The 19,180-nt window shown below is 39.3% G+C and overlaps 1 protein-coding gene across 5 annotated transcripts in view; it reads right to left on the bottom strand.

Annotated features, from left to right (window-relative positions):
* Positions 1–19,180, bottom strand: part of PRPS2 (phosphoribosyl pyrophosphate synthetase 2) — a 42,347-nt gene that overhangs the window by 15,311 nt on the left and 7,856 nt on the right. For 2 of the 5 annotated variants that reach the window (XR_015704781.1, XM_087757809.1), the window contains exons 2-7: positions 15,572–15,755; positions 12,874–12,894; positions 9,208–9,306; positions 7,987–8,111; positions 5,268–5,441; positions 1,403–1,562 (exon numbers count right to left, since the gene is read on the bottom strand). Coding sequence is in view for 4 of the 5 variants with exons in the window: in XM_087757809.1 (XP_087613935.1) it covers positions 1,403–1,562; positions 5,268–5,441; positions 7,987–8,111; positions 9,208–9,306; positions 12,874–12,894; positions 15,572–15,755 (763 nt within the window). In the remaining variant the exon portion in view is untranslated. Of the gene's footprint in view, positions 1–1,402; positions 1,563–5,267; positions 5,442–7,596; positions 7,746–7,986; positions 8,112–9,207; positions 9,307–12,873; positions 12,895–15,571; positions 15,756–19,180 lie in introns of those variants that run through there. The other 3 variants (XM_087757810.1, XM_087757811.1, XM_009476284.2) reach the window with 3 other exon arrangements.

Raw genomic sequence — 19,180 nt, forward strand, 5'->3', positions numbered from 1 at the left:
TACTTAACATATACATAAGAACTCCATTAATACAAAGTACAAACTCAAAAATTGAGTAAGAAAGCATTAAATAAGATTGCTGCACAGGCATACTGCTGAAGACTTCTAGCACAGGGCATGTTGTCAAAAAGAAATTATTCTAGCCATCAGATGGCAGTGTCCACTTGACACAAATACAGTTTAAGGGAAGTATACCCTTTTAAGTGCTTGCTTTGTTTCAATAAATACAAAATTGTCCTGATTTCAGCTGGGATAGTGCTGTGTTTTGGATTTAGGATGAGAATAATGTTGATAACACACTGGTGTTGTAGTTGTGGCTGAACAGTGCTTACACCGGTCAAGGACTTTCCAGCTTCCCATGCTCTGCCCGGTGCACAAGAAGCTGGAAGGGGGCACAGCCAGGACAGCTGACCCAGCCTGGCCAAAGGGCTATGCCATACCATATGATATCATGCCCAGTATATAAGCTGGGGGGAGTTGGCTGGGGGGCAGTGATCGCTGCTTGGGGCCGAGCTGGGCATTAGTCAGTGAGTGGTGAGCAATTGCATCGTGCATCACTTGTTTTGTATATTCTTTTATCATCATCATCATCATCAGTATTATTATTATTATCATCTCCTCTTCCTCTACTGTCCTATTAAACTGTCTTTATCTCAAACCACAGGTTTTACTTTTTTTTTTCTGATTCTCCCCCACATGCCACCAGGAGCAGGAGGGGGAGCAAGCGGCTGTGTGGTGCTTAGTTGCCAATTGGGGTTAAACCACAACACAAATAAATTTTGAGCTTTTTAAAAATACAATGTTGCATTAAAAAAACCAATCTTTTATGCTTTCCTCCATTCTGTACTAAGGAAAAACTCCAAAAGGGACACATGACTTCCCAGAACAACGTCATGTAAAAGCTACTGACATAAGTCAGCTTTGTATTTTCAGTTTGGTTTCTGAAAAGGAACATGTGTCATTGTTACCTTGAGCATTTTCATTAGTGTATTTAAAAAAAAAAAAAAAACCAAACCCAAATGAAGTCATCTAAGGTTTCTGTGGCATCCATAATAACATAACTAACTTAAGTTCCTACATACAAATATTGTATGATCAATATTGATTAAAAAAAAAAAACAAAACAAAACAAAAGCCCAGCTAATTTTACATTTGCCACTCTTACACAAGCAGGCTTACTCAATCTGTTGCAAATACCAAATATTTTGCAATACTCTATTGTACCACCTGAATCCCCTTAAAACAGTTCTTTGGCATGTTTTAGCAAGGTGTTCTGCAAACAACAAAGCAGCACAATGCATTTTAGAATATTATTTTCCTCTCAAGGCACAAATTTTAGCGTCAGTGAACAGTAAAATAGAAATCCAGTGTTTAAACAGATGACACAAAAACACCACTGTACCTGAATTTTTGGGCAGTGTTTCATTTTCTCTTCTTGGGGTATTGTATTAGTTACCACAACAGCCTCAAACGATGCGTTATTAATCCGAGAAATAGCAGGACCAGAAAAGATGCCATGAGTAAGAATGGCATAAACTTTAGTAGCTCCAGCAGATACTAACCTGTAGAACATAAAGGAAAAGTATGCTGTGATACATGTTCACATACATGGCTATAGATGAAGCCAGATACAAACCCCTGTAAAATACATTTTACACACAAATTCCTCTTGGAAGCTACAGGAAGATAGAAATATCTACAAAATAATTCAGAAAATTTGAAACTTTTTCAGGTTATATGAATAAGTCTCACAAAAGATAAGAAGTAACTGCTAATTAAATAAAAAAGTTCTTATCAGTAGCAGCGATACTAATCTAAAATGCTGCACTTTTGACCATTTCAGCACAACATACAATTGAATTCCAGTACAAGTTTTTTATCTTAATCACGCAAAAATAAAGTAGGTTGGATGGCAGTATTCACAAGTCCATTGTGCCTCCATTATTGTCCACCTTTATTTTCATTTGCAAATCAAACAATTCTGCTTGGAAAGAGTTTCTGAGGAAGAAGAAATGTTAATGATTGAAAGCCTAGCTTACTGCAAGGTTGTAGGAAGACATGCTGCTGATCCAAGCACGCAGTGAAATGATGCAGCACAGGAGGAAAAAAAAAAAAAAGTATCAATCAAAGAACTAGAACACTTTGTGAATGAGTCAGAATCACTTAATTTGGTTTTGACTGACCTCTCTGCCTCCAGATGCTCAGCTATGTCCTAGCTGCTTTTCTAGTCTTACAAATGGAGGCCCTGAAGAGTGGTATTTTATCAGATCATAGCATAAGCACAGTAAGATAGGAAAAAAGACAAAAACACAGAAACATCTTCTCATTTTGAATGACTCAACAGAATCAAAGTTTTCCGGTCATTCTCAACATTCCATTTAGTAGCTGCAACCTACAAGTAGGATGCACTATGACAGGGTGAGTATGTACTAAGGGTGTGTACTTAAGTCTGTACTTAAGTAAGTTGATCTGCTGTATCTGAAAATACATTTCTTAGTTCATTGGCTTGATATGCATCTAGGTTGCTGAAATAAAAAGAAGTCTACAAAGTATTTTGTTGAGCAAGTCTAGTTAAGCACAAAGTACATCTCACCTAGATTTGGCATTAATGAAAAGCACTACTTCATGCCAAGAACATGATATAAAGCAGCATCACTCAAGCAAAAGCATCTTTCTTAGTGAACACTGCAGATACATTGAAGGTTGCTGACAGTTTTAGAATTTGCTCTATAGAAATCCACTGTAGGTAAATAAAGAAGTGCTTCTTTCATAACAGGAAAGAAATAAAGGCCTCTTTTTTGACAGGAATTAACTTCCTCTGCGCACGCGAGCATAAAAAAAAAAAATCATTGGCTAGACAATTTGTGATTTTGATCTGCAAAGGGCACAGCCCAGAAGCACACTTCGGAATCTAATGCAGATTAGTATGCGGATAGCAAACTGCACAACACCTCTGCAAAATTCCATCATATTTCCATCAAAGTGAAAAGAAACACAAGACTATATGAATCCCTCTACCATGTGTTTTTGACATCCTTTTCATCTAGATGCAAACAGCAAGCCTGCAACAGAAGACCATAAACTCACGGGATGATCTTTACTTCAAACAACCAACAGTAATATCTAGCTCACTTAACCTTTGCTCTGTTGCTTTGACACCATTTCCCACAGTATTCTCCTGGAGAAATTGGCTGCTCGTGGCTTAGACGGGTGTACGCTTTGCTGAGTAAAAAACTGGCTGGATGGCCGAGCCCAAAGAGTTGTGGTGAATGGAGTTAAATCCAGTTGGCAGCCAGTCACAAGTGATGTTCCCCAGGCCTCAGTATTGGATGAGGGGATTGAGTTACCCTTAGTAACTTTGCAGATGATGCCAAATTGTGTGGGAGTGTTGATCTGCTGGAGGGTAGGAAGGCTCTACAGAGGGATCTGGACAGGCTGGATCAATGGGTCGAAGCCAATTGAGATTCAACAAGGCCGAGTACGAGGTCCTGCACTTGGGTCACAACCACCCATGCAATGCTACAGGCTTGGGGAAGAGTGGCTGGAGAGCTGCCTGTCAGAAAAGAACCTGGGGGTGTTGGTCAACAGCAGGCTGAATATGAGCGAGCAGTGTGCCCAGGTGGCCCAGAAGGTCAATAGCATCCTGGCTTGTATCAGCAATAGCATGTCCAGCAGGACTAGGGAAGCGATTGTGCCCCATACTCGGCACTGGTGAGGCCACACTTCGATTACTGTGTTCAGTTTTGGGCCCATCACTACGAGAAGGACATTGAGGTGCTGGAGCATGTCCAAAAAAGGGCAACGAAGTTGGTGAAGGGTCTGGAGGACAAGTCTTATGAGGAGCAGCTGAGGGAGCTGGGGTTGTTTAGCCTGGAGAAGAGGAGGCTGAGGGGAGACCTGATCGCTCTCTACAACTACCTGAAAGGAAGTTGTAGCGAGGTGGGGCTCAGTCTCTTCTCCCAAGTAACAAGAGATAGTACTAGAGGAAATGGTCTTAAGTTGCGCCAGGGAAGGCTTAGATTGGATATGAGGAAAATTTTCTTCACCGAGAGGGTGGTCAAGCATTGGAACAGGCTGCCCATGGAAGTGGTTGAGTCTCCATCCCTGGAGGTATTTAAAGAACGGATAGATACAGTGCTTGAAGACATTGTATAGATGGACTTGTCAGTGGTAGGTTGACGGTTGGACTCTATGATCTTAAGGGTCTTTTCCTTATTGTAGCGAGGGGCCCAAAACTGAACACAGTACTCGAGGTGCAGCCTCACAGTGCCACTATCACCTCCCTGGCCCTCTTGGCCACCTGGGCACACTGCTGGCTCATGTTCAGGCAGCTGTCAACCAACACCCCCAGGTCCTTTTCCGCCAGACAGCTCTCCGGCCACTCCTCCCCAAGCCTGTAGCATTGCATGGGGTTGTTGTGACCCAAGTGCAGGACTCAGCACTTGGCCTTGTTGAACCTCATACAGTTGGCCCCGGCCCATCGGTCCAGCCTGTCCAGGTCTGTCTGTAGGGCCTTCCTACCCTCCAGCAGATCGACACTTCCACCCAACTTGGTGTCATCTGCAAACTTAGAGGGTGCACTCGATCCCCTCATCCAGGTCATCAATGAAGATATTGAACAGGACTGGCCCCAGTACTGAGCCCTGGGGAACACCACTCATGACTGGCCACCAACTGGATTTGACTCCATTCACCACCACTCTCTGGGCTCGGCTGTCCAGCCAGTTTTTAACCCAGCACAGAGTGCACCCATCGGAGCCGTGTGCAGCCAGCTTCTCCAGGAGAATGCGGTGGGAGATGGTGTCAAAGGCCTTACTAAAGTCCAAGTAGACAATATTCACAGCCTTCCCCTCATCCACTAAGCGGGTCACCTTGTCATAGAAGGAGACCAGGTTAGTGAAACAGGACCTGCCTTTCATAAACCCATGCTGGCTGGGCCTGATCCCTCGGTTGTCCCGCACTTGCTGCATAATGGCCCTCAAGATGACCTGCTCCATGACCTTCCCCGGCACCGAGGTCAGGCTGACAGGCCTGTAGTTCCCAGGATCCTCCTTCCGACCCTTCTTGTAGAGGGACGTAATGTTTGCTAGCTTCCAGTCATCCGGGACCTCCTCGGTTGATCAGGACTGATGATAAATTATCTGAGTGTCTTCATGCTACAGAGGTCAGGTTGGTTTATAAGCATGCAGGATATAGCAACTGGGTTCATTGGCTATCTGCAGGTTACAGTACGGCGAGACAGTGGGCCAGTTCGTAATAATACTTACTTGTCTGCTGCATGACATATTGTGCCACATGTATCAGCCATATCATCGACAAGAATTGCTACTCTGTCTTTGACGTCACCAACCAAGACCATTCTGTCCACTTCATTTGCCTTCTTTCTTTCCTTATGAATGAGAGCAAACTCCACATTCAGTCTGTCAGCAATTGAAGTAACCCTAAGTTACAGAAGAAATACACCACATTTAGAGAACTATTTTAAAAGAAAGAACAGAGCCATACACGTGTATTTGTCATAAAACACAGTTTTTGTTTCTTGGCTTTCAAATTACCTCAGCACAAACTTTTGCAAGTAATGAGACAGGTTAGAAACTTAATTCACTGCTAATAAATACAACCAGAGTGTCTTAAGCTATACTCCAGAAACTGATTTTTTTATTTAATTGACTTTGGGTTTCTGTTATTAAGTGGTTGGCTTTGAAAACATTTCAGCTATTCACAAGCTTTTATTAAGCTGCTGCAACACAAAGTCACACTAGATAATTTCAAGTAGAGGTAGCCTCAATTCTAAGCCTACAGCAGTGTGCACTTTAACATCCTAACTGAAAATACCGTTGCAGAAATGTGAAACCAAACCAAAGGGAAAAACCAAACAAGTAAGTTCATAGTGATTAATAATTCTTTTAGCAGTACTTGACTAGTAATCAAGTAGCTTACTTCATTAGTAATTCCCTTAGCAATACATCTGCTTGACAAAGGTCTTTTAAAACTATTAAGGGTGACCTCTGGTGGCCAGACAAACCTCCAATAACAAACTTAATTTGTTACAGACTTCTGATTCCTTTTGTTCAGGTTTTTTAATATACCAGAGCTGGTAGGTATAAAGACACAGGAATAAGCAATACTCTGCTTTTTGTACACTGGCACAACCTTGTAGCCTGTCTTTTTAGAATCTGTTTAGATTGTTGTTAACAAGGTTATTAACATGCCCAGTTAATAGAGAATACAGTTTTGTTTCTTTACCACTTAAATATGAAGGAGTTGTTAGTTACTGTATTTCAACAACTGGGTGATAAAAAAAACCCAAGTGTTTTGGCATTTTTTGTGAACAGTAGTGTAATTTCATAGCAAGTCTCAATACCTCAGAGGCATTAAGATATCAATAAAATTTGCATGCCTTATTTCAGTCACAAAATGTAATAAGCTGGAAAAAAACCAAGAAAATGGTAAGAAACAAAAAAGAATTCAGATATTTTAAATGAGTGCAAGAACATGTATTTTTTTAAATTTCTTTAATGCTTGCAGATTTAAATCTTAAGACAAACTTTCTTCACATTCTATTCACTTTTCATTAACGCAAGTATTATTTTGAAAGTGTAACATGCTTTAAATGGAAAGACCAAACCATTTTCTTTCCATTACATTACTGGAGGTGAAGGAGAAGCTGTGAATTTATTGAAAGCAACATCTTCCCTTACTTCACCAGCAACTGCCTGGTTGCGTTACAACAGAAAGGTACCAAAGATAGACTATCTATCTATTTTAAATACAGTGAGAGTGGTCCTCAAAAAATAAACTCGTATGATCAACTTGATAATATACAAATATTTGGTAGGGGAAAAATTCCTGTCTTTTGACTTGAATTCCAAGCAAAGGCTGTGTTTTTTTCTTAAAAAAAAAAAAAAAACAAAAAAAAAAACAAAAAAACAAACACAAAAAACAACAGTGAAAACAGGAGTATCCAGATAGGAATGAAGAAATTTAATTGACTGAGTCATCTGAATTTTATAATGCTTTCTGTAGTTTATATTCTTCACATCTTTAATTTGATTAATCTAAACAGGAACAACTATGGAGTTCTAATCAGTCTTATTTCCCTATTAATTATTAGAACATGAACACTCACAACAGACCCAAGGACTTCAATTAAAATCAAATTATGACAGTCTTTCACATTTTTCCCCATATTACATTCCAAACATTTAAATTACTATGGTTTACAGGATTCTTACTTCCTTTGTCTTTGTTCCCATTCAGTTTTGTAGCAGCAGCATGACCAATAAAACTTGAGAATAAGCATTTCGCCTCAGTGGCATGCGTTATCACCTCACCAGCCAGCGTGCTTCTGAGCTTTTGCATTAGTTTATACTCAATAGATACCAAATAAAAGATAGTCTGCTAAAAGAGTAACGCATGCTGCAAATGAAGAAACACTCCAGTGAACTAACTTTTCTATTTTCACCTTTTGCCACTCGAAACAAAACTTCACTCCCTTTTTCTAGCATTCACAGTGCGCAATTAGGGGTCAATAGGTTTACAGCTGGAATGCAACAACGTAAAGAAAAAAGAAACACGACTGAAGCAAGCTCTTACCTAAATGCCAGCAGGTAGAGTGGGGATAGGCCATATGCTTTGACAGAGAAGGGAAAGTTAGGCAATTCCAGAGCGAAGCAGGAAGAGGTGCAGCAACCGGACTAAAGAAGCAAGCAGCAGGAAAAATCTCGTCCCTCCTGCGGAGGGATTCAGCTAATGAGGCCACATTCAGGGAGAGAGAAAAGGATTTTCTTTAGAGTGTAGAAAGCTCTTGGACGTTTTCAAGCATGAACAACATTGGAAGAACTAGTTGTTCTGTTTTTACAATGCAGTTGGATTCATCAGTGATGTACCCTATATCTTGCACAATTCATAGAGGAAAAAAGATGACTAGACAAACTAGTTCATTAACCACAAACTATATGGAACAGTTTTAGGCTTGTATAGTACCTTTTTGCACCACCTGCATCAGGTGAGACTATGATACAGTTTCTCCACTCCAAAATGTTCTCTTTAATCCACTGCAGCACTGCAGGTTCTGCATACAGGTTATCTACTGGAATGTCAAAGAAACCCTAGTCCAAAAGAGAAAAAGAGTTTCATGAATATATGTTTATGTCTTACCTGGAACAAAGACACAGGGAAAGAATCAAACCTTTGCCTTTCATGTATGGTAGAACTTTAATTAGTATTTTACACTGGCCTAATTCTACCCTCTGATATTACTATCAAATGCAGCAGAAGTTAGACAAATATTAAGGTCTCTCAAAATCTCACCCAAGAGTAGTGAAATAAAGAACAGCTGTTCTCAAATGATATAAAAATCAGAAAAGATGATCACCTTCAGGCACTCAAGTAAATTCATGCTTGTGAAAAGTTCTCAAAAAAATCCAGTGAGTAATACTCAACTTTCATAAATTTCAACTGCTTGACATGAACAGTAGTATTTCAATATAGGGAAGATTCAAGTTAGTATTACTTGAGCAGCAGAAATGGAATCTTTCTTTTTGTGCAAGTTGTAACGACAAGAAATCTGTGTTAGACCACAAATAAAACTGCTTTTTATTTGCATGACAGCCTTCTAGCATAACAGGAAATTCTGATTAAACAGAATACCAGAACTGGAAGAGAAGGTATTTTCTAGAAAAAACAAGGTATCTTGAAAAGAGGTACACATGAGAATGACAAACAATGTCTGCTCTGTGTCTGAGGAAAGAGTTTTGTGATTTGCTGGATTCAGCAGTAAGCCAGCTAAGGGCTGACAGCCTCCATCTCCACTTCTCTTAAGACAATATTGTCCCCTTGGCTCTAACAACAAAACTCTATCTACGGCAATACTATAATCTCTGACCAGGCCAAGATTAAGAGAACTTGCCCCAAACCAGTATATTTTGTGTTCTGTGAGCTCTTATGCTAGACTTGGCAAATTCCGCTGAAGTCTCCAATGCACAGGTATTTGAAGTGCCTGCAAAATCACCACATAAAATCAAGGCTGGTCTCTTTCAAAAAGGGAATTAATTAGAAACAGGTAGTGAGACTTTCTCTGAACCCTAAGAATTACACTTAGTACATAGCCTTTCAAAACAATGAGAAAAACCAGAGAATTAATATTAGCCTTTCACATTAACTCAGTAGAGCTCCTAGCCACAGTTAGTAAGAATTGATAGTTACCTGGATCTGAGAAGCATGCAAGTCCATGGTGATGATGTGGTCAGCCCCTGCAACTGACAGCATGTTGGCAACAAGTTTTGCAGAGATGGGAGCACGACTCTGAGGAATAAAGCACAAATATTTAAATTTTAAAAAGATTTTGACTAAATGCAAGGAGTCAGAAAATTAGCTACTTTTATTGATTTTTTCTTTAGAATATTTGGACTCTAGATATGAAGAGCTCCAGAACTTTAGCCAAACTAGCCTGTCAATAGCTAATCTCGATACTAGGGTTTTGAAACTCAGCAAAACATTTAGGAATATCTAAATCCGTTTGCACAGTCTGCCTAATAATGCTTTGTAGTAATTAGACTAACAAGCAGATAAAATTGGGGATATAATTTTCCAGTTCTTCTATTCAAAACTTTCAGCTAGCTTTTCTACAGCAGAAAGACAATCTCCATTTCTCTAAGCCACTACCCTACATTAACATCCAACTCTCAAGCAACTATCCTGTTCTAAAAAACATTGCCAAAACCGGAGATTGAAGGCAGAGTGAACCCAACTTTTGAAAACACTGCTTTAAAACAAAGTTAGTATCAAGCATTTCTTCATGATACAGTAAAGCTTGTACCAGATCCATGTTGGCAGGGGTCTTCTACCCCAGCCTATTTATTTATTCTTTTTTGCTAATTCAAGCTTAATTGTTGGATGCAATTAGGAGTCTAGAATTCCCAAAAGCAACAGGGGGGATGAAAAAAAAAGAGAAGTGGAAAGAACAAAAGAAGAGCAAAAATCTAATTAGCAAAGTTAATGCCAATGTCAAGAGCTTTATAAAAGTGACAAGGATGCAGAACAAACAGCAACATAAAAAAGAGAAGATGGAAAATCATGACTGGAGGATACCTCACTTTTTTTTTTTTTTGAGCAGCTCCAAAGTTTTTTCAGATTTTTTTTAAGCTCTGAAAAAAGCTATGTTGCCCTAGACAGCTTTCTCTGTAACAGAAATACTAAACAAAACCTCCTGTTTTCTTTTTGCCAGTCTTTAAATGAGGCTAATAGCCGGCAATAACATTAGCATGAAGGCAGAACTGCAACTCAGAGGTTCCATCTCTCTGTCAGACTCTTTCTTTTTTTTGCTGGCACAGTATTCTCTCCTGCTACATCTCTTTATCAAACAGCCTCATTTAGCCTCCTAGGAAGCCCCTCTCCCTCCACTCCATATACACAATTACAGAGTATCTCTGCTCTCCTTCCACTGATGCTCAAGGGCATAACCTAAAAGAAGTTGAACCACTGCCAATTTAACCTGGATGCATTTCTGTCTGTGTCATATCGAGGAGCCAGTACTTTCCTCAAAACTTTTGCTAATTTAGGTGGAAACTCGGCATTTCTCTGTTTTAACCTGCAGATTGCCAACATACTTCCAGAAAAGAAACTGAGATATTGCAGTCTTTCTTATGGCTGGATCAAGTTTATCATTATCATTACAGAAATTCTTCATTTTGAAAACCATCCCATTCGGTTTTTGTGTTTCACAGAACATCACCACCATTTGGTCTGTGTAAGATACACAGAAGATATATGCAACAGCTAGCACTTCCCTAGATCTCTGCAAGTCAGATGCATACAGCTTCCATAAGAGTTTGCTATCATTAGCGCTTCAGCACGGATGATTTTCCAGTTACTGAGGACTATGGTGTTCCTCATTTAAGGTCAGTTCTGTAAGGTCCAAGCTGTCTGGATATTTTTATTAGTAGTAGTAAAATTTTGGTTCATGCCATTCGAATTCCTGATCACTTCAGCTCATCTTAGCAGTACAAAGTGACATTTTTAAGCTGGGCTTCAAAATATTCTCAAATCTCCGGCAACATCTAATAAAACAAAAATTTAGTTTCTACTCTTTTGACTCTACCACAATGTTCTCTTATCAGCTTTTTGCAAAGATCTGGTTTGATGCTACAGCTAAGCTGGACTAACAGATGATGCTGAAACCAGAGGTTTGCTCCCTTGCTTGTCCCGTCCCTTCTTCCCAGGCTATACACTTCCACCACACCGGGACTTGTCTGAACCCACAGCAGCCAGATGAGGCATCTCAAATGGAAGAGAAAAGAAAAGAAGATGGCAAACCAGGACCACCCCCTCTGGTAGAAATAAGTAACTAGTTCAGGCTAGCTGCTAAAGGCAAATTACATTCTTCCCAGAACACGGTTTGCCATTTCCACTCCATCCGGCATACTGAATTTTGCTTTTACTTTTTTCCATCTCTGTTCAATGTGAATACCACCTAGCTTGTCTCATGTATCAATATCATGAGTATCACCATCATAAAAAAAAACCCAAAATACTTTCCTGCATCAAATACTAATGTATACGTTACCAGTTGGTACTTCTTTCAGCTGCTGGCCTTGCAGGCTGCCTTCCCAGAAGGAAGAACTTGAAGGTTTTACCACTAGGTAACTTGTTTTAGCAGACATGCACACATCACAGATTACCTATGTGTTGGTGGACAGAGGGTCTTGGAAGGAAAGATAGCCAGACACCAATACCTGTTTCTCAAGAATGGGCTAATAGGAGATTAAGACAAATGAAGTTTGCAGCTATCTGACAGTTTCCTTTACACAAAATTGTGCATTAAAAGAAAACACACATGACATGTTCAAAAGGCTTTAAGATTTGATTGCTTGCATATAAAATAAGTTTTGTGCTACAATATGATCTAGGTTGAAGATTATTTTAAAATCAAAGGAAGTATATTCATGGGAACCTCAGATAACCTGGCCTCCTTATTCAGTAACTTGGATGACAAAGGTAGATGAGAACTCAAGATTTTCTTTATCTTGGAGTTTGTAAGGTTTGCTTCTGATCAGAGAGGCAAGTACACAAAGAGATTCACAGTATTCATTGTTCCATTCTTAGACACAATTTGAGATTAGTTTCAGAATTATTAGTGTGAAACACAACATTACATTATGTACAGAAACTAAATTGTAAAAAAAATCACTTGAGTTTTTAGTTCCTAAGCAAATTCCCCGCTTACATATAACAAGTTATAGAAATGATTTCTTCCTTTGTGATGCATTACAAATTTATTCACAATTCTTAAAATTATCAGGGGCAGGGGGCAATCCACAAAGCTAATATAAACAACCTCACAAGTATGCAAAGGACACATAGCTGAAAGTAAAAGTTGTCCATCAAGATTAAAGCTCTGTTGCCTTTAAGCATCTTATTACATTGTCTTGCTCAAAATGCATCACATATACATACTGAACCAAAAAAAAAAAAAAAAAAATCCAAGAAACCCCAAAGATTTATAACTGGAACTTTCACTTCCAAGAAAGCCAGTTGTGAAGTGTGTGGATACTGAATGTTCACTAATGTATTACCTAAATTTGTCATTTCAAAATGAGATATGCTTTGAAGCTTCAGAAGTTGACAGCCATTATCTTGAATGTCCAGATAAATTTTTAACTAGAAGCTAGGAGTTTTCTAGTAGCAAATTATTCCACAGGATTACTGTCATGGCCTAGGTGAAACACAACTGAAATCAAGAAGTGAAACTGAAAATGTTCCCAGTTATACATAATGTAACCCAGTAAGTTTCACCCTTAAAGGCCATATTAATGGAAATGCATAGCGTTAGATTTTTTTTAAAAAAAAAAAAAAAAAAAAAAGGATACCTACCCAACGCTCCACGGACCCCTTCTACAAATCAAAAAAACAAAGTTACATAAGCTGTAGAACACCAAACTCACCTGTCACTCTACTTCTAACTTATCTCAAAGGCATCTCTGCAGCATCCTACATAAACGTGTCCTGCCCACGGCTTGGAAGGTTAGCGTAATTAAAGGATGCATAAATGCAACTATGGCCAAAGCACAGATACACCTGAACTAATTTTAAATTAGCTAGCTTGTGTATGAGAAATATTCTAGTTTATGGCAGTGCTTGATTGCATCTAAATTAATTTACCAACTTTTCTATGATTCTCAGCATCTCATCAAGCTTTATTTTTTTTTTTTTTAAACCTCTGTTTCTCATTTAAAGCTAGTCAGTCCAGGTTTAATGCTAAAATTTCCAGAGTAAGTTACACAGGCCTTGTTCAGAGTATGATTTTTTACTGCAAGGCCCTTTCCTTACATAAATAAATCAAGAGCACTTTCATTGTTCTCAGTGATCATAACTGCAACAGAGGCATGAAGAATACAGGGTTACTTCAAGCAGCAAGGACTCGGCCTATTTAGTTCTTTATGGATTAAAGTCAACAACTTAAATTCAAACCAGAAAACAGCATCCAGCTAGTGAAGATTATACTGCTTCAGTTCATAATCAAGCAAACTACAGCAATATCTTACAGCAGAGAGAAGAAAATCTGTGTATAACCATAGGAAGAAAATGGCTGGCACTTTACTGACACTTCAGGCAGCATACAAAGCTTGTGCACTCAACATGGGTCAAAGACCAAGTGATGTGATGCAATCCAACAGCAGGAGGGAAGAACTCCCTGTCAATAAGCTGCCCAATGTTAACAGCTATATTATAGCTTATTTTGCAACATGGAGGTCAACTACCAAGGTTAATTTCCAAAGATGGCAAACATTTTCTCAATTGCAAAACAGAGGTTTAAAAAAAAAAAAAAACAACAAAAAAAAAACAGAAAAAAGAAATGGCTTGCCTAAAATTGCAGGAGAACTCAGTGACACCCAGAGAACAGTCTGGAACAATGCTCAAAATCTCTGTTAATCAAAATCACTTTCCTAGGCTATCCATCTTCAGATGGCATTTCCAAAAGACAAAATGCTCCTGGGTGGCATGCTGGGCCACCCTACTGTGGGTTTTAAGTGTCTCTTGGAAGTCTACCACGTGGACTTTGGGTACCCTTGACAAGGCATAACCTAGATGCATGGAAAACTCATCCTTTTCCCACACCAAGAACCTACAGGATGGTCCAGCAGAATCCTCCAGAATGAATTTCGAACCCAAAATATAGTGAGATGCTTTCCTTCCCTTTCAACAAAATGTTTACTGCTTCCCTTTCAAGCTCTTTCAATAAAAAGAAGTATTTATTTCAGCTCTCCTGATCGAGGGACAGCATTATTCAATAAAAAAACACAGCAAAAATGAAGTTCCAAAAGATGTAGGTAAAGAATAGGGAGCTACTATCTAACTCCTGAATTCCGTTTTTGGAAGTATAACAAGTGGGTCTTGATAATATTAGTACGGTGTTAGAAAGCCTGCACTTAAAGAGTAAGTATACTAGAAAATAACTTCTCTGTATTTAGTTTTGTTCTCAGACATCACAGGCTGAGCATTTACATATTTTGTAATATCTGCTATTATTTTTAGCTTCTGCATTACTTCTCAGTCTAGTTATGTTTTATATAAAAGAATGTAAAGAACAACAGAAGGCTTTCAGGATGGTTTGCTTGGTGCCCAAAGTGAAAGGGAGGGGGCAGTCCACTTATGAGAAGTATTGGAGAGGGGCAATTTTCCAAAAAGACCATCATCACAATCCAATCTTAAAAGCCAAGTTCACATTTATTCGTTAGTTCTTTTCAAGTGAGTTTAGGTAAAAGTAACATTCACATAATATATTAGAGGTTTTTTGTATGTATAGTAGAGATAGGAAATTTTAGTTCTGTATTTTTTAAAATCAAACTCACTTGCCACAGAGAGTTTGTTACTGTGTTATCAACTTGGCTGAACTGGTACATTCGTCAATTATGGCAAGCTAAATTCAGGAACAGGGCACTAAGATCAGAAGAGTATTTATGGGGTTTCCATACAATTTTTGATCTGCATCAATAAAAATAATTATTACAGATGTAAAAACTTTTTTTTTAATCTGCCTTGCAGCATAAAATAATGTTTTTATTAGTTACTGTTATGCATTGCAGATTTAATCAGTTCCTTCCATTTGGCTCTCTGTTTAACCATACAGGGTAAAACCCACCTACATAATGGTTACAGCACTTCAGATTTATGATTTAATTCCATGCAATTAAAATGTTTAAAAGGGTGTACTCTCTTCATGTATAGAGGTAAAAAAAAAAAAAAAAAAAGGCAGCTAGAAAAAGCAGGAAAAACAGTCCCATAAGGTGAGGTTTGCTAGCACAGTACTCTGCAATATACCACCCACGTAGGATGTACCTACTTTTTCAAACTGAAGGCACCTCAATTTATCAAAACTCAAGCGAAGATTTATTGTCTCACTTCATTCACCTATAGATGATATAATTCAACATTTTACCAAAAAAGGATTAAAAAACCCCCCTGCAAATCTTTTAAATCACTTAAATGTTTATGAAAATATGTTTCATCTCCAAAAATTTCAAGTGAACAAGCTGAAAAAAAGCCTTCCGAAATTACAGTTCTTACCTACCTTGTCTTTCTTATCTTGCCTGGCGTATGGAAAACATGGAATTACAGCAGTCACTCTGGAGGATGATGCAATCTTGCAAGCATTGATCATGATGAGCAGTTCCATTAAGTTGTCATTTATTTCTCCACAGCCACTCTGGATGATATACACATCTTCTCCTCTCACACTTTCACCAATCTCTACACTGAAAGAGCAGGAGATGACCATTTAAACATTTGAATTACTGGCAAAGTATTATTAAAGAATAGAAAAAAGTTTTGTTTTAACAAACTTTCACAGGTTTATCCCCACTTAGAGTAAGACTTCTTTACAGCAATTTGGATAACTGTTCCCTTGATACAAAGTCTATTTTAGTACAAGCCAGTCTAAAATTTACTTCAGCCTAAATATGGTCTTCATAAGGTCAGCACCAACCAACATGTAATTATAGCTGTAGCACTGATGCAGCTCAGAATGTTATTAGATACTGATTTTTTTTGTTTAGTTGGTATATTCTGTGTCCTTGCCATCTCCCAAGGACATGACCATTTAAAGAATAACCTAGATGATAAGTACAGAAACAACAGAGCCAAGTGTAGAGCATTAGGAGGGCTAAGGAGAATCTCCACCTTTTATTGGATGCAGGGGGAAACATAGTGACAAAGGACAAGGAAAAGGCTGAGGCACTTAATGCCTTCTTTGCCTCAGTCTTTAATAGTCAGACCAGTTGTTCTCCTGGTACCCAGCCCCCTGAGATGGAAGACAGGGACAGGGAGCAGAATGAAGCCCCCATAATGCAAGGGGAAACGGTTAGCGACCTGCTACACCACTTAGACACACACAAGTCTGTGGGGCCAGATGGGATCTACCCAAGGGTACTGAGGGAGCTGGCGGAGGTGCTCACCAAGACACTTTCCATCATCTGCCAGCAGTCCTGGCTAACCGGGCAGGTCCCAGTTGACTGGAGGTTAGCAAATGTGACACCCATTTACAAGAAGAGCTGGAAGGAGGATCTGGAGAACTACAGACCTGTCAGCCTGACCTCAGTGCTGGGGAAGGTCATGGAGCAGATCATCCCGAGTGCCATCACATGGCACGTACAGGACAACCAGGAGATCAGGCCCAGTCAGCATGGGTTTATGAAAGGCAGGTCCTGCTTGGCTAACCTAATCTCCTTCCCTGACAAGGTTACCAGCTTAGTGGATGAGGGAAAGGCTGTGGACATTGTCTGCCTAGACTTTAGTAAAGCCTTTGACACTGTTTCCCACAGCATTCTCCCGGAGAAACGGGCTGCTCACGGCTTAGACGGGTGTACACTTTACTGGGAAAGAAACTGGCTGGATGTCTGGGCCCAAAGAGTTGTGGTGAATGGAGTTAAATCCAGTCAGTAGCTGGTCAGAAGTGGTGTTCCCCAGGGCTCGGTATTGGGGCCAGTTCTGTTCAATATCTTTATCAATGAGCTGGACAAGGGGATCGAGTGCACCCTCAGTAAGTTTGCAGGTGACACCAAGTTGGTCAGGAATGTTGATCTGCTGGAGGGTAGGAAGGCCCTACAGAGGGATCTGGACAGGCTGGATTGATGGAGCAAAGCCAACTGTATGAGGTTCAACAAGGCCAAGTACGAGGTCCTGCACTTGGGTCACAACAACCCCATGCAATGCTACAGGCTTGGGGAGGAGTGGCTGGAGAGCTGCCTAGCAGAAAAGGACCTGGGGGTGTTGGTTGACAGCCAGCTGAATATGAGCTGGCAGTGTGCCCAGGTGGCCAAGAAATAAGGTCCCAAGCTATTTTAAGCATTTAATAACTAAAACTAACTTAGTAGAGCATTGGTTTGAAAGGTCTGATTGCCTCATTATTTAGGAAGTCTTTTATGTTTCTTGTACATTGTGCATAGATTCAGGGAAAAATTAAGGTTAGTTTGCTGTTTTTATGTGGAAGTTTTGGAGTAACAGGTGTGAAACATTAGTGTGGTTCAACAGTAGATTTCTCTTGCTTGGGTCGAGAATTGAAAAAGAATCCACATTCAACTGATTTATTTTATTCTTCCACAGATTTCAAGGCAAATTCTGGCACTGATCACTGCTCACACCACAGAATTCAAAAATTAAATAAAGCTTATAAATAAACAGGAAAATTAAAACAACTCCTAGATACTATCATAAGGAGCCGAAGTATGTAAGCACAGTTAGAGCAAATAGAACAACTGACACAACGTGAGAGTTGTTGAGTCATGGTGAGCTGTTGATGAGCAGCCCTCTTAGCTTTTCTCTAAGATTTTTTTTTTTTTTTTTTTTTTTTAATACTTGGACATCATGGTGTAAATTTTAACCAGACTTCTGGTTTTGGGGTGTGGTTTGATGCTTCTCTCTTCTAAAATGCAGTAGTTTCTTGAATTTAGTAACATCTTAATTATCATAGAAAAATAATTGCCCTTTTTAAGGAAGTATTTTGATGCAGGTAGTATTTAATCATAGAATTGTTTAGGTTGGAAAAGACCTTTAAGATCATCAATCCAACCGCTAACCAAGCACTGCCAAGTCCACCACTAAACCACGTCCCTAAGTACCACATCTACACATCTTTTAAATGCCTCCAGGGACGGGGACTCAACCACTCCCCTGGGCAGCCTGTTCCTGTGCCTGGCTACCCTTTCAGTGAAGAAATTTTTCCTAATATCCAACCTAAACCTGCCCTGGTGCAACTTGAGGCCGTTTCCTCTTGTCCTATTGCTTGTTACTTGGAAGAAGAGACTGACACCCACCCCGCTACAACCTTATTTAAAAGGTTGCATCTTTACCCAAGACACAAATAAGCAAAAGCTTCTAGCTGGAAACCATCTGAATGGCCCAGATGTGGGTAGAATAATTTCTCTGATGGGTCCTTCAACGCTGAGGATTGTTCTAGTCAAACACAGTCCGAACAACTTTCGTTTATCAGCTTTCAGGGTGCTGTGTAAGACTCATTAGCTTTCTGTAGCTACAAAACACAGAAAGGAATTTACTGCTTAAAAACATCTTAATGATATGCAAACATTTGATTTATTACCATCAAGATAGTTGAGTCCATGCCCTCAGCTCCCCTATTTGACTCCTCTGCAGTCCCAAACAAGCTATAAAAAGATCCTGTGTTAATTTTTCTCCTTTACTGAATACATTTTTTGCCTAAGAATGCCACTAGCAGGATTTCTTAAGGCCAAAAGAAAGCAAACCATCTAGCAAACACCCAGATCTCTGGAGGGACAGAGGTGGTCAGGGACAGTGTCATCTACAGATATGTCAGTGTTAACCCAGGAAACCTTTTGGAAGCTTTTGTCATGGCACAAAGACACAATTTTTTGTTCATAAAACTTACTTCCCTGTCCAAGTTTTTGATCAATGGAATAGGGCTGTTCAGAGAAAACTGTTTTGATCAAAATACTTACTTAGTTTATTTTCCTTTTTGGAGCAGAAAAAGTTTGGTCAACATAACTTAATTTCAGCAAGACACTAAGCATGTTCCATAATTGGAAGAACTGGTCAGGCTTAATTAGAAGCCCTACAAAAAACAGTTCTGGTGTTGGAAAATCAGAGTTCCACTTCCCAGAAGAATAAACCAAACCAAATAAATAAATAGAGAAACCTGTCATTGCTT

Source organism: Nipponia nippon, unplaced genomic scaffold (genome assembly GCF_047370975.1).
Source record: "Nipponia nippon isolate SJK-2023a ecotype South Korea unplaced genomic scaffold, ASM4737097v1 scaffold_2, whole genome shotgun sequence".
Taxonomy (NCBI): Eukaryota; Metazoa; Chordata; class Aves; order Pelecaniformes; family Threskiornithidae; genus Nipponia; species Nipponia nippon.